Source organism: Rhinolophus ferrumequinum, chromosome 22, assembly GCF_004115265.2.
Source record: "Rhinolophus ferrumequinum isolate MPI-CBG mRhiFer1 chromosome 22, mRhiFer1_v1.p, whole genome shotgun sequence".
Lineage (NCBI taxonomy): Eukaryota > Metazoa > Chordata > Mammalia > Chiroptera > Rhinolophidae > Rhinolophus > Rhinolophus ferrumequinum.
Window position 1 is genome coordinate 9433269 of NC_046305.1, and position 16217 is coordinate 9449485.

The 16217-nt window shown below is 49.9% G+C and overlaps 1 protein-coding gene across 1 annotated transcript in view; it reads right to left on the minus strand.

The window, feature by feature from the left end:
* Window positions 1-4720: 4720 nt before the first annotated feature.
* KIAA0040 (KIAA0040 ortholog) overlaps window positions 4721-16217 on the minus strand; it is a 28614-nt gene continuing 17117 nt past the window's right edge. The window contains exon 2 of the mRNA XM_033092052.1: window positions 4721-5281. Coding sequence (XP_032947943.1) covers window positions 4851-5150 — 300 coding nt within the window. The 5' untranslated portion in view covers window positions 5151-5281 and the 3' untranslated portion in view covers window positions 4721-4850. The remainder of the gene's footprint in view (window positions 5282-16217) is intronic.

Sequence of the window (16217 nt, forward strand, 5' to 3'; positions counted from 1 at the left end):
TGGTGCCCTCTTTTCCCTGTTTCCTCCTGTCAACTCTCTGGGCGGCTCCTGTGTGATCTGTCCTGACAGCTTGTCCTGACGCCAGCTCTGGAGCTTCCCTCTAGGAAGCAGCGACCACGCCGCATTGCAGTGGTCTGTTTGCTTGTCTGTCCCCTCAACCAGGCCGTGAGCCCCTCCGGGCAGCTCTGTATCCCTGGCGCCTAGTGTGCTTGGCACACAGTCAGGAGTCAAAAGTATTCGTGGGATTAGGTACGTGCGTGCAGGGCCATTCCTGAGTGATCTATCAGAGGTGTTTGAAATCATCCCTTTGAACCTATGGCAAAGACGAATGTTGTGTTGCAGGGACTCTTTGTTTCAGTCGTTTTATCCTGTGACTTTGCATTTGGGAATAATACTAAGGTCAAAGGGCATGGGGCCCGTGCAGAGGGTTCTGGTGAGTTGCGCTTGCTCATAACATTGTCCAAACCCATATTCACACCCTCAGGTCAGGGCGGAGCCTGGTCAGGGCAGGTAGAGCTGATGGCGTTTAGCTCTGGCCTCCCCGCAGGTGTGCCGCGGCTGCTCCTCCCCACATGGTTTCTGGGCAACATTCCGTCCTCTACACTGGAAAGGTGTGGAAGTCCCGGAGGAGAGAACAGGCCCGAATGGAGAGTCTGTTCTCAGGTTGTCATGGAAGGTGTGGTGGTGGAGACGGGGCCCAGGAATCGAGTGAAACCACAGGAATATCAGCCTGCCTTCCTCAGCCCTAGCTGATGGCGAGTGTGTTTGACCACGCCCCTCACGAGCTTCTGGACCACGTGGCTGGTGAACAACGGAAACGTAGCAGACGTGACTCAGTTGCTGGACTTTTCGTGCTATTTCATTTTAATTTAAATAGCTGTATGTGGCTAAGAGGACCGTATGGGACAGGTCCATCATTCCTTGTTCTATTGGGCAGCTCTGTTCTAGATGGTTTCTGCTTTGATGACCAACTTTGCTGCCCGTCATCAAGGGATGGATCAGGAGCATCAAAATCATTATATTTCATAATTAATGCAAAGCTATGGCTGACAGGAGAAAAGAGACGCATTTACATATACATACATGTGTCTATCTGTTTGTCTGTCTGTCTGTCTACCCTGTTTCCCCAAAAATAAGACCTAAATATAAGACCCGGTCTTATTTTACTATAAGACCAGGTCTTATATAGTATAATATAATATAATAATATAATATAAGACCAGGTATAATATAATATAATATAAGACCAGGTATAATATAATATAATATAAAGTATAAGACCAGGTCTTATATTAACTTTTGCTCCAAAAGACGCATTAGAGCTGATTGTCCGGCGAGGTCTTATTTTCAGGGAAACACGGAATCTATCTACCTGTCTATCTCCATAGCAGCTACCGTAGAGGCTTTTGATCTCTCCCTTTGGCCGCACCGGAGTTAATGCACAGGTCTGTTTTCACTTAGTTTTTGCTATTTTCCTCTTTTTCCTTTAAGAAGATATCAGTTGACCGCACTGAAGGGAACATTCTGTAAGTGTTGCCAGGGCACCTGAGTGTGTTCTCCTGCAGCTGGCACCTCTGCGGGTGCCTGGTCCCCAGGCATCTGCTCTGCAGGCAGTGGTGTGACTGCATTCCTTCGCCTGTGACCTGTGACCCTGCCGAGGGCGGGGGCAGTGCCGGAAGGCTGGGCCTTTGGTGTCCCAGGAGTCACTACACCCGTCCTATCGGAGTGACCGTCCTATCGGAGTGACCGCTGGGAGAGGGTCACATCAAATACCAAGAAAGCGCCTGACTCCAGCACATAAGGAAGCCAGGCATGGCTTTTTATTTTCAAAGTATTTTATTTAAATAAGTTTTTCTGTTGGTGTGTTTGAATTTTCCAGAAAAAAAATATTGACAAATATTCTACAACTTGGACCATTTATAGTCTTCTTGAAAAGGCGACTGCCCTTTCTCTAGATTCTCCCTTCCCCTCGCCCCAAGAAATACAAAAGTGAATCCATTGAGGAGTGGGGAAAGACCTTCTCTGACTCTGGTTGAAGGTGTGTAGAAACCTGGGGGCTCCTCCCCAAGCTGGTGCTGGCTTAGGAAGCCTCTTCTTTACTATCCGTTTTGTCCTTCATTAGCTTAAATGACCCAAAATGGGCCAAGCAGGCTCCCATCCTGGGCTGCCCCCATGGCCAGTGGCAGTTCTGGGACAGAGGCTGGGAAGGAGTAAAACTGGAGAGGAATAGAGGGCTAGGCTGGTGCCAGGAGAAGAGGGAGGAAGACGAGAAGAAGAAAACATGGGAGAGAAGGATGAGAATGAAGTGGGAAGAAAAGGGAGTGGACACCAATGACTGCCTTGGGCTCATTCAATAGAAACAGGAGGGCCGCTCGTGTACCTGGCACTGTTCTAGGTACTGCAGGGAAGGCTGTCAGGGGAAACTGGGATGGGGAACAGATAGGCCTCAGTCAGGGCTTAGGTGTCCGGGGTCCTAGGCTATGGAAGCAACTAAGACATGTGTTTCGGGGTGTTTTGCGCCCGGAGGTAGAGCTGGTCTGTTCTATTAGGAAACAGTGAGACGCTGTACCTGGAGACTGGGGCCTTCTTATGGCAGTGACAACCGACTGCTGTCTTAATTCAAATGAGAGGCCGGTTGCCATGGCAGCCATGTTCCTTGTGCTGTCCCTGATCCCGGTGATCTGCTCGCCTGGATCTATCTGACACCAGTCTCAGCCGTCAGCCTCCACGACTCCCCCAAGGCATGCGTTTCAGGGGGTGCTGAGTGCTGGAGACCGGAAGTGGAATGTGTCCTGGTGGGCAGTGGTAGACGTGGTGAGGTTCATGCATTTTGTGTGGGGAGATGACTCGTCATCCTGTGATGTCAAGGGGACAGTCAGATGCTCCATGGAAAGCTCTCCATGTGACAAGGGGACAGAGAATCAGAAGGTGCTTCCTCCTCTGGTCACAGCGGTTTAGGAGTGAGGGCCTGAGTGCCCAGGGTACTTAGGGTCACTTAAGGTGAGAGGGTGAACATTATTGGTCCTAAAATATATGCAAGCCTGAATTATGAGTCACAGGGTCACCTGTTAGAAGACCTGGTGCAGCAGTCACCACCCAGCACCTGCCCTTCACAGGCCTGGAGTATACCTGGAGGGCAGGTGAGTACCAGGTAGGCCAAGAGAACAGACAGAGTGCATTTTTCCATTAGCACACTCCTATAGAATTTGGTTTTTGCCACTCTAAATATCATAGTTTCGCTACGTTCTTAAATCTCAATTTCACCACCATTTAGAAGAGCTTCCATGGGAAACTATTTCAAGAGCGCTACCCAGCAGATTTGCAAATGAACTTGGACAGCACAGCCTACTCCCACCTTGGGAATTACCCGTCACTGTAATATGGTCAATACAATCAAAATACCAACCAGCTCATCATGCAAGTGGATTAACTCGGTCCCCCAACTTCAGCCTGGCGGGGGGACACTCTGCGGACCTAGTTTACATGTCCGCACGGCACCTGTGCCAAGCGGACTCTTGGTTCTGTGTGCACCTTCCTGCAGAATTCAACACTCAGCCCCCCGCCGTCGCAGCACGAGCGGACTCACTCAGAAGGGCAGTTGGGGGAATTAGTGAGGTATGTAGTTTGCCCTTAACATTGTCACAAAGCCAACGGCCTCCGCAGACAGTTAGGAGTAGCAACTGCTGCAAGGCACCTGTCCAAACCTCAACATAAATATCGATAAACCTCTACGTAGCTTCAGCCTGCTTTCCTTGAGACTCTGTATCTCCTGCAGTCAGCCTTCCTGCAACATGCTAGGCCTCCGTTACCACCGTAGGAAATCGTGTCCAGTGTGCTTTCTTGCAAGGCTGTCCAGGGGACCGTCGTAATTTCTTCCCCGCTGAAAACTTTCGGTTCCGCGGAAGACTCCTCACTCGGGTGTAGCACCTCCCTTCCATCTGGAAAGAATACTTTCCCCTGGAGAAACCTGGTTTCCATAGCTCTCTAGGAGTCACTACTAAGAGCGGTTTGTTCTCACGTGGAGTAGACGCCTTGCTCAGTGGTTCTGGGGGTAGCATCTCGAAGGGAGGTCTGGGACCACATTAAATATTGACCAGTGGGAACGAGGACCTTGTCTGGAGTTGCAAGACAGTAGCTTTCAATGAATTTTGATCCGTCACACTTTAAATTTTTCCTCCCAGGTGGGAGGTCAAAAGCACAGGAACTTGCTGAGTCTGTATCGTACAGGGATGGAGGCTCGACCAGGTTGCTGGATGCCCAGTGATGAGGATTTCCAGTCAGAGGTTATGTAGGGATAGGAAGAGGGAAGCACACATCTCTAACCTGAGTTTGTGGGGAAGATGTGCACCTTGCCTGGTTATAGAACTGTGCATACGTGCCCGCGTCTGGCCGGGCCTTCCTGGGGGATGTTTTCGTAAGAGCAGATAATGTACTGCCTTGCACGGGGCTTTGCCCACAGTAGACATTCAGTGACCATTTGATGAACAAAATACACTTGCCCAGGTACCCACGTGTGTGTGTGTGCGCGTGTGTGTGCATGTGTGCTTTGGGGAGACATGTCAAGATGGATGGATAAATGTTCCTTGTGCTTTTGCATATGTAGTTTGCCAGAGACCGTTGGATGGCATGCCTGAGTCTGTAGGGAAGAGCATCACTGCTGGACACGTAGCTACCAAGACGGTGCCCAAGAGCTGTCCACATGCTCCCTGGGAGTGCCCTCCGTGGGAGGTTTGTTCCTTGGTTGAGAAGTGCCTCTGTTGATGTGTGTCAGGTCAGGGATCGCTGCTCCCCGCCTGCGTGTAGTTGGAAGACAGCCGAGTCCTTGAGGGACACCTTTGCTTCCTGCCCGTCTACACGGGCAGTGATGGCCTCTTCTCCATCTGGAGAAGCTTGGGCTGAGCAGAGATCCAGAGGTCTTCCTCCGCCTTCTTCTTCTTCTTTTTCTTGTTTCCCTTGTTTTGTCCTGGCTGTTGGCCACTCTTGGCTGGCCGGCTCCAGCAGCAATGGCAACAGATGAAAATCAGTGTGATGACCACCAGGAGTGGCAGTGCCAGGATGACACCCAGGCAGATGGTGTTGAAGAGGCCCTGTTCGTGCTTGTTCAAGATGGTGTCCCAGATGGCACTCAAGAAGGAGCTGACTTTCTCCATGGTGCTTGGCTGGAGAGGTTCCAGAGAAACCTCAGCTGACTGCCGCGTCCCAGGCTCACGAGGACACAGCCTTGCCCATTGGGAACTTACTCCTCTCCCAGCCCTGGCTTTGGGCAGGCCATGGATAGCACCTGAAGGGAGCAAAACAGACAATTCAAGAAAAAGGCAGTGGCACGATCTATAATTTTGAATAACATCCTAGATTTTAGGCTGAGGAAAGGGGAGGGAATCAAACATTTCCAGAGTTCAGTGAAATTATATTGAGATTCAATAAATAAGAGAAATACATGCATGTAGTCAGTAAATATTAACTAACGCTTATACACGATATTGGGCTTAGGATATAGAAATTAGTAGTATATGAGACCTGGCACATAGTAGGTGCTCAGAAATTGTTGGATGAATGAACCAACGTGTATGTTCAGTGTTCTGTTAGGAATTCACTCTCTGGACTCTCCATAAGAGCCGTTCTCAATCTTTTTTCCACGGCAGCTCACCTGATAGATGTGAAACACATATTCCCCACAGACAGCTTGGTAGCTGACCTTCTGTGAACACAACAGGACATTTGCACATGCATTGAAGCTTAAGCACAAGATGAAATCGATGTCTTGCTGCCTGTGGTGGGGACTTGGACATCCCCAGGCAACGAAGCCAGCAGTCCTCATCGGCCTCACTCCTTCCTTCCTTCCTGTCCCTTCCTGCTCTCTTCCCTGTTCCACGCCCCCTTCCCTTACATCCCGCTCCTGTGTCTGACAGCACTCATGGTGCCTTGGGTGGGGGACCATCTGCTGGTTCTCTCTGTTTCTATCTTCCTCTCCCTCGTTACCCCTGTCCCTGCTCTCTGTGCCTCACCAAGTGTTCCCAAGTCTCCTTCCTGGCCGGTTCCCTTTGGCTTCAGTGGAAAAGGAGTCTCGAAGGCTGCTCAGCCATGGTGCTTGGAAACTGGGATGGGCTGGATGCCTCCTACTGCTCCTGAGCTCAGCTTACAGCTGGGTCTGCTCTGGTTGCTTGTCCAGAGTGGCCCGTCTTCCTTTGGCACTCCCTCCAACTCTCCACACGTGTTGTAGGTCTCAGCTCTCAAGTAGAAGGTCTTCGGGGCTCCCTCAGTTCTGGAATCCACGAGTTCTTGTGACCAAGTAAGACTCGGAGGACAGGCGTAATTCCAGGAACTTGAAGAGACTTCTTGGGGCCAGACATTGCCCAGGACCCAAAGGTCAGAGTCCCTGGTGTTGAGGCTGGACACCTTAGAGGTCATCCCGACCAACTCTCTCACTTCAAGATGAAGAATCTGAGGCCAGAGTGGGGGTGTGACATCCGAGGACACAGAGCTGTGAGGAACACCCAGACTCTGGACAACGGGTCCAGCACTTTCTCAAGGCTGCCGGGCCAGCAGCACAGGACGATGGCGTTACTTTATGCTTGTATTTCCCTTGATACTTTCCCAACTACCTTCATGTTGTAAGTGAGCAACAGGGTGGCACACTGTCGAAGGAGGGAAACCCTGGGGGACTTGGGTCCAGCCTCATTCTGTGGCATTTTGTTGTGCACTGGCGCATAACTGCATGGTCCCACCTCGGTGGTGTGGTACCCCAGGGGCTGCTGTCCCTGGGGTCTGTTTCCTTGGACACATACTCTGTGAAGTGTCCTAGGTGGGGCTTGTCCATCAAAGCCCCACCTGACCTCAGTCCTGGTCTGGTGGCAGGCGGCCCCACACCCTCGTGGTACAACCTATGCAATTGTGTAGATTGACACACGCGACTGTGCCACTTGGCCTGTGGAAGGGAAGTGACACTATAAGGTGGCACTTATTACATGCCAGGCACTGTTGCAGGAACTTTACACGTACTAACTCATTTAGTCTCCATTGCAGTCTTACCAGGTAGGTGCAGTCATTCTCCCACTACAGCCAAAGGGGTCACACATTGAGTGAGTGGAGAAACTGGGTTTGCTGATTGTGGGGAGCTCGGCTCTTCATGCCCCAGTGATGAGTCCTTCAGAGGTGCTGCTCTGCACCTCCTCTTCCTTTGTGTGGAATTAACCCATTTTTGGCAATTAGCCCGGGAGTCACAGAATCTTACGATAATTGGCTATTCCCCAGGTTGACTTAAACGTTTATCCTGGTCCATTATAGAAGATGGCAAAGAGGTTGATGGATACATCACAAATGCATGAAGAGACATACGACAAAAATCCGGTCTGGCTCAAGTGGAGGTCTGTAGAAAGCATATGGCTGCCTGACCTTCAACAGGCAACAAAGAAAAGTATGCTGAAAAGTCATAGCCCCTCAACGGAGGCTCTCTCTGAGCCCCCCTGAGGACCTGGGACCCCCACGCCATGGGTCTGCCCACACGCCACCACCCAGGCTCTTTATAGAGAAAATCCAGCCTTGGTATCCTGGAACCTCACAGCAGGCCACTTGCTGCCATGCTCTTTGTCATACCACTCGTCTCTGTATTTTCCTTCTCCCTTTGCCATGACCTTTACTTTGACCTCAGCCTTGGATGGCCCCGTAGTTTTTAGCCCACCTAGAAGGATTTTTCCGCTTTGTGGTGGGGAGACTTTGGGTGCTTTTCTCTACTTTGGTCCACACATAAGCTTTCCTGGGACCAAATGCTCTTTGCACTGCATTTCTGTGATTCAAATCAGGTACCACCACCACCACGTTTGCTGACAAAGAATTCTGTGCCAGTGCTGACGCTGGTCCCTGCGGGGATCATACAGGCATCAGGGGCCCACTTTTGGGTTCAGCCAGGAAGAGGAAGGACATTGAGCAGCCCTTGGAGAATATTAGGGCAGTTTTCACAAAGGGGGGTCACTGAGGAGGACTATGAAAGATGAGTAGGATCTGGACAGAGAAACATGGGTGAAAAGGTTGTTCAAAGGTTCCAAGCAGAGAAACTTCCAGAACCTGGGCAGGAGAACAGGGGGCCTTCTGGTGAGCCTGTAGCTCAGGGCAGGAGAAAGCAGGACTGTAGGCTGTGGCTAGGCTAGACAGGGCCTTCACAGGGTGTGTGTTAATATGGGGGGTTTTGTAACAGGAGGATGTTGTGATCAGATCTGCCTTTCCGGAAAAGATAACAGGATCTGAAAAGCTCTGGAAAATGTTTTAAGAGAGTTCTTCAAGCATTTAACAAATATTTACTGAGCACCTGATAAGTACCGTTGGGTACTGAAGGTTCAGTAAAAAAGGCAAAGATACAGCTTCTGATAACGTGAGCCTTGTACATTCCAGGGGAGTTATGATCATTGAGGGACTGTGTCATAAAAGTAAAACATAATAAGCGAATTCCAACTTAGGTTGCTTAGCTGGCTGAAATAGAAGTAGGCATTTAAATTATGTTTATCTCAGTGTCCCTCCCAACCTTTGTCTTAAAGTCTTCCATCCTGTGGCACCTAAAATAGCCTTTGAATAAATAGATTTCTTTTCAAGCTAAAGCTATGTCAATAATTCACTTCTGGATTCCTAAAGGTACTTATTTGAGTCTGCTCTCCATACAGCCAGAAAGAGTATTCATTAACATTTGGGAACCCAGTCTGGGGAATATTTGATTAAAAGGTATTCTTTATATTTTTTAATCTAAGAACTCTCTTCTAGACGCCCCAGGTTACTTGCTGAGCTCTGCTAGTCTATAGTGTTTCATTAGTATTTATGAGCTTTGCACTATTAGCATTTCCAGGAAACAATCAAATATCTCCTTGGCGGTATAAATTAAAAGTTAGAGCTTCCATAGAACATTTTGCAAAAGGAGCCACCCTTTGGGCCTTAGAAATTCACTCTGGGCAGATGAACCCATCCTTTTGTTGGCTCTTAGTATCTGCTGACACTGTTTGAAAGATAATTCATCTATTCTTGTAAAACCAACAGTAGCTGTCAGCCAACCATGATTGTTTGTGGTTGTGGGGGTGGGAGTGAGGAGGAAGATGAGGGGAAAGGCGGCTTTCAGTGTCCATCTCTATATCCTCATTAGTATCTCGCTGGGGAGAGTCATTCATTCATTCTTTCTCCCAACAAACTTCTGTCTCTCCGTGTGTGAGGCACTGAGAGAGAGCAATGATCCTGCAGCCAGAAGACCTGGATATGAGCCCTGGGTCAGCTCACGTGACCTTGGCGAGTGACGGAACCTCAGCTTCAAAATGAAGCTAATAAGCTTCCCTTGTTATGGTGTTGTGAGGATTATAAGAGCTCAATATACTTAGTATATTTTGTAAACTGTTCAATGAGGTAAAACATAATGCATAAAATAGTGGGTTATCTCCAGATAGCAGTGGACTATTCTAGCCTTGCGCTTTTCTTCACCGTCTCTTACATCCAATCATAACCCTCACTGCCAAAGAGTCCAAAGAACCGTGGGCCCCGACTCCAACCCAATGAACCCCAAACCCAAGGTTTTGCAGGTAACCTCCCTGTGGCTGGTCCCCATATCCGTGGTTGTAATTCTAGACTCTGGCATCCAGCAAGAGGATGGAGAAGGGTCACTTGGGGAACTTCTGGTGGTGTCTGGAGGACTGTTGAGCTCATAAAGTGAGCCCCAGGGAGAGCGCCTAGCCCTCTGCAGGCCCCAGCCCCCTCCCAGGCTTTGGAACCCCTGGCAGTATACCGGGAGGGGTCCTTCCCCAGGGAGGTCAGATCCACCCCTGAGAGTCAAGAGCTGCTCCAGAGCTGTTTCTGGGGCTGGCATTCCGACCCAGGATCCTTCCAGAGCTCCCCAAGCAGGGGCCAGGGCATTCTGCTTTGTACCAGCCTCTCGTTGTTCCTGTTTATTAGGTGAAGTAATATGTGTAAACTGTAGAATAGAATCTGTTGGGTAGTAAATACTTCCTAGAAATGTTCATGATAAAGATCACAATGGCACCCGATTAAAATTCCTGAGACCAACTCGACTGACCAGTGGGCCAGATCTTTATCCCTCTGGTGAGGGGTGGGGTGAGGCGGGAGATTCAGGTCTCTCTCAGAAGCTTAGAAGGTTCCTCTGCTGCAGCTGTGACCCCGGGTATGTATGGGGCCACCTCGGAATCGAAACCTAGGAACGAAGACTTCCCCTTGGGCCTCAAATGCTTCCTCGGAGCCTCTACCTTGTGTTGTGGTTATCGCTGTGCTTACGTATCTGCTCACCCAAGGATCTCAGGTGACAGCAGGATGGACTCCTGGCCAGGCCAGCTGCCTAAGAGTCACCCCGGGAGTTACAAATGCAAGTTCCTGGGCCGCCGTCCTGGAGACCCAGCTTCAGTCGGTCGAGGTGGGCCCAGGGCTTTGTTTGTAACAAATCGCCCAAGTTTCCTGAACAATGGTCAGGTTTGAAAACTGCTGTCTAAGCGAGTGGACCAATGATTCTTTTCTACGAGCCCAGGTGCCTTCTTGAGTGAGGGAATGGATCTCGGGTGAGGGCAGGTGGGGAAGGTTTTTCTTCATACACAGCGGTGCCGTCACCTGCCTCAGGGCGCCTCCTGGGGCATCACTTCTGGCTCTGGCGGAGTCAGGGCCTCTGGGCCACAGCTACTTTCCTGGAGATCACAGTTCAACCCAGTAAGCATTCACTGCACACCCACTCCTATCTGGGCCCGTGCATTCAGACCTGAGCCCCGGGAGAAGAGACAGCTAGCAGAAGTACAGTGTGGTGAGTCCGGGGGTCACGCTCTGTGTCAAGGGACATGGGAACAGCCCAGCAGGAGGAGCAAGCAATTCGGCCTGGAGAGGGTTAAGGGAACGTGATTGGAAGGAAATGGCCATCAGGACGGGGTCTGCTCCGTCATTTGGTCAATGACTATTTACGGGGCACCTACTATGTGCTGGGGTCTATGTGTTGAGTCCTGGTGGAACATGCAGACCAGATCTCTGTCCTCTTAGCGTTCAGAGTCCAGCGTGGGAAGCAAACACGCATCAAAGAGCCCAGCAGACATGTGGGTAAGTGCCAGAAGGAGAAGCCCATGACACCATGACAGTGAATGATACTTCTCGGGGAGGTCGGGGCAGGCTCTCAGTGGGGGTGACTTCACTAAGACTTGAGTTACAAAACCAGCAAACACATGTCAGGATGTCTGAAAAGTCTTGACATAGAATAAATGTATCAGTATGTGGCACATTTTCAAGTCACAGGCTTGATAGATTTTTCTTCAACCCTCAGATTCCTTTCCAGGTGAAGTGCCTCTAAATGTAAAGCAATGAGTTCCGTTGTTAGTGCACTATAAAGTGTCCCCCAAAGTTCTGGAAACACAGGGAAATGATGCATTTACTGTGCTTTTCTCCAGAAGAACAACTGGATCCATCGCTTCTCCTGTAAGGACAACCTGAAAGGACAGTGTGGCTGAACTCTACAGCAGCGAGGGTGACAGTGGGGTGACACGAGGCCCACAGAGTAGGTGGCCCCTCTCCCGCAGGGCCTCTGAGTCATGTCGATGTCTGGTGTACGCTGTAAGAGCCATGGGGTTTTAAGCAAGGAGGGGACATAATTGATCTGTGTTTCCTAAAGAACACTGTCACTGAGGTGACAGACAACAGATCGCTGAGGGCAGGAGTGAGAGGAGATGGTTACAGGGGTTCAGGGCAAATGGCAGCCGGGAAGGGTTGAGGTTGGTGGTGGAGGCGGGACAAGTGTCTGCCTTGAGTGTTTTCCAGCGGATGTGATGGGAGAGGGACAAGCGGAAGTGTCCCTGGGCTGTGCTCTGCTCTCCATCTTCTGGCCCTAGCTTCTCAGGTCGTTGAGACGGGCCTGTTTTATTTTCTCTAAAATAGGGATCCCTTCCGTCTCTACCGGACTCCCCGCCATCTCTCCTGGGGGTTTAAAATCTCTTCTTCAGCCCCAGGTGTCTCCACCCTTGCCCCGCCTCTCAAAATCCTGACAACACGCCTGTGATCACGATAACATCACATACTTCAGAAGCCCAGGCTCTGGCAGTGAGGGCACAAGGAACCCCAGGCAGTTATTAACTCTGCCGTCCGGATATGTATTTTCCTGGCAGTTTCCACCTTGCTCATCTGACATGCTCAGAGGCTCTCTAATAGATAGATGCAAGTACTGTTTTGCACAAAAAAATTGTCACATCACAGCACGTAATCGGCTTGTAGATTATTAAGTTTCTAACTGAAATCTGGCTCTAGGCCTGATGAGATAGAAATCTGTAGTTTCCCCAGTTTAATTAATTGCTTCAAGTAACTAGTCCAAATACACAGCGAGAGCCTCTTTTTTCCCTCCCTGGAGCAGGCATAGATGGTATATAACGAGGTATTGAGTGTTTGAAGAAAATTGATAGTATTTTCCCTCAGAATCAATGTTATAATTATGGTTGCCGTTTTGAACAAAGGCATAAAAACAGAACATCAATATAGAAATGATTAAAGCGCCACGATTATTAAAAGTAATAAAATGATGCTTTATCATGTAGACATTCTGAACTGCGAGGGGGCAGACATGGGGCCGGTGGTCGGGTTGTCCACTTTGTTGATAAGGACCCCGAGACCACAGGAGGCTCTGACTGACTGGGCACACAGCTGGCGGTTGGTGGGGTCAGGACCAGAATCAGTGTCTCCCGACTCCTGGCACCTCCACCGGCCAGGTCTCTCCTACGAAAGAAAGTCCTTAAAAAGAAGCATGGGGCAATGCTTGGCAAGATGCCGGCCTCTCCACCCTGGGCACAGCGGGACTGTACTTCTCAGCCCCTTCACAGCTCTGTGGGGCCACGTGACTGAACTGGCTCCTGAGATCTCCCCTAGGTCCTCGTGATCTCTCTCTACTGTCACGCTGGCTGGCCGTGGGCAAAGGGCCCCGGGGAGGACTCCCAGGCCCCTGGGGTCACAGAGATGGAAGGTGCTCCTGAACGAGTGTGTGGAGCACAGCACGCCTGTGACCAGTCAACAGTGGAGTGAGTGAGAAATAAATCTGTGTTGGGTGAAGCCACTGAGATTCAAGGATTCTTTGCTATCGCAAGTAGCCTATGCTGACCAACACAAGTGACAAAAAGCTAATGTTGACCCGATGAGTTGATTAACTTTCCTGTAGTGCAGCCTTGCTTCAGAATGCTGGTTCTGGGGCCAAATATCCTGGGTTCGAACCCGCACTCTGCTCTTCGCCAACTGTATCACCTCGGGCGGGTTGCTTAACCTCTCTCGGGCTCAGTTTTCTCATTTGTAAAATGGAGCTGATGATAATAAGTTGTAGTGAAAAGTAAGTGAGTCAGTGGATGAGGCTCCTGTGAGAGCCAAGCCTGGCGCTAACTATGTGCCCTTATTATTGGACCCAAAATGACTAGTTTGGCCGAGGGAAACATGCCTCACCTCCTGAGCTAAGGACGATTTTGTTTGCCTTTTTAGAATTTGGGATGGTTCTAGCATCACAACTGTGATTATACAGGTCTCCCTTAAGGCATTTTTCTTCTCCTCTCTCGAGTTTTCCTGTAGTAAGGAGACTCTTTCTAAATTATTCCATCCATTTTCAAAGCAAGCATTTCAGAACTGAAGTACATACAGACATCGCTGAGAAGCAGCGTGGTGAGGGGACGGTCTCGTCTCCCTCTCGTCATGGATCTCACCTTGTTGGGCACAATTGGATGTAAGTTCCTTCCTCTCCCCCCCAGCCAGCTGTCCCTTTGTCTTTGTGCAATGCATTTAATGAGCTCCTAGGACATGTCTGCTCCTGTCCCAGGCCTGTGGATTTAGTCATGAACGACACACGGTGCTAAAGCTGCCCACTTTCCACAGGGCGAAGGTACATCGTAATAAACAAGTGCACAAATAAATAAACCAGGATGTGCTGTGAGGGCTAGGAAGGAAATAGTTGGCGTGGGCTCTGAGGAGGGGACTTGGCACTGAGGTCGACAGGGGCCAGTTGTGCACAGAGCTCAGGGAAGGGCCTTCCAGGGGGGAGGGAACAGCAGGATGAAAGCTTTGCAGTGGAAAGGAGCTTCCCAAACCCTAGGGGCGAGGAGGTCCGTGCAGCTGGAGCCCAGGAGCCCTGAAGCTGACACCGGCTGCAAGTCAGGCAGCTCTGCGCGTGGGATGGAGGGCAGAGGGTGGAGAAGACAGAAAGGGTCCTCAGATGCCGGCGGCCCCGTCTTCATCCCCGTCGTTACCATATCTGTCCGAGCCTCAAACTGCTTTCTGGATTTCCTTCTTCTAGTGCATCTTTCTAAAATCTGTGTATGTTCACGGCCCCCGCTTAGCCTCCCTTTGGCTCTTCTTTGCGTATATCCTGATCACAACTGCTCAGCAAGGAGGGCAAATCTCTCGTCATCTGGTCCCCTCTGTCATCGCCCACCGCCACCCTTATGGCCCCATTTCCCTTAAGTTCTCCCAGCATTCTGTTCTTTCCTGTTGTCACCCTTCCCACATGCTGTTCCATCTGCCTGGAATATCTCCACACCTTCTTCCCTCGTCCTATTCAGGAAGAACTTCTTGTCCTTCAAGCCTCCTCTAGGAGGTCCTCTGTCCCCAAACCTTCCTGAGTAGGTTTCTTTCTCTTCTGAGGTCTCACAGAATCAGTAACCTATCACGGCCTTTATCTTGTTGTGTTATAATTATTTTTCTTTGAGAAATTAAAAGAATACAGAAAAGTACAAAGGGTCATATATATATATGTAAGTTTTATATATATGTAAAACTTGTGGACTTGATTCTCTCATACTTGTGCCAGTCCCTAGATAGCAACGATCTCAGTCATCTGTGTGACCTGATGACCTCGCTCTGTGTCTGTCATACAAAAGGTGCTAATAAATATTTGATGAAGGAATGAATTCTTCCAATGCTTGGACTCATCAGAAGACTGACTGTGTGTCTTTGGTTCCCCCATTTATAGATCGGAGTCCTAACCCCCAGTACCTCAGAATGTGACCTTATTACAGATGTAATTAGTCCTAAGACGAGGTCATACTGGAGTCAAGTGGGCCCGTGGTCTAATAAGAATGATGTCCTGGTGAGAAGGGAAATTTGGACATAGAGATAGACACACATAGAGGGAACACCATGGGAGAAGACAGAGAAGATGGCCACTTACAAGCCAAAGAGCGAGGCCTGAGGCAGATGCTTCCCTCACAGCCTGCAGAAGGAACCAGCCCTACTAACATTTGAGTTCAGATTTCTAGCCTCCAGAACTGTGAGACAATACATTTCTGCTGATTAGGCCACCCACTTTGTGGTACTTTTTATGGCAGCCCCAGGAAACTAATGGTATACACTATTTTCTTCACCCCCCACCTTCACCCCAATCAGCTGGTCCCATCGGCTCTGTCTCCAAAATATATCCCAAATCCATCCGCTTCTCTCCGCTCCATGGCTGGGTCACCACCATCTCTCACCTGGATCACTGTGACAGCGTCCTATCCAGTTTTGGGTTCTTCCCTCTCTAGAGCCTGTTCTCCGATGAGTCTGATCAGGTTACCCCCCAACACACACACACACACACACACACACACACACACACACACCCTTCCACTCACCACCGCTCCCCTGTGGCTTCCCAACGCCTGCACAGTGACATCTAAACTCCTCGCCGTACCCCACAAATGCCTCCATCATCTGGCCCTGCCTCCTTCTCCAATCTCATTTCACCCCCCCCTTCTTACCCAGCCAGGCCGTGGACGTACCCACTTCAGGACCTTTTTTGTCCCTTTGGGACATTTGCTGTCAGATCTTGGCATGACTGACTGCTTCGTAACATTCAGAGTTCAGCTCAGATGCATTTCTGCTAAAGTGTAACCTCAGCTGTTACCCCATCAAGAGGGCTTTCTTAACCAAGTAACTGAAAAAAAACCCCAGTCAACCTCCACTGCTCCATCCTGTCTCACGGCCCTGGGAGGCCTTCCCATTCTGAAGCTTCTCATTCACAGGTGGCGTTCCTGTCACTTGTTTACACCTGTATTGACTGTCTTCCCGCACTAGCACAGGAGCTCAGTGAGAACAGGGCCCTCGCCTGTCATATTCTGTTTGGATGCCCAGAGTCTGAAGGAATGAATGAAGTCATGCCAGTTAACGCAAAGGTCTAAGAAAAGAGATCTTGGGAAAAAAAATGTTCATCAGTCAACCCAGGTCACTGGGGAGAGACAGGAGGGGCAATGAAGGGCACAGAACAGTGGCCA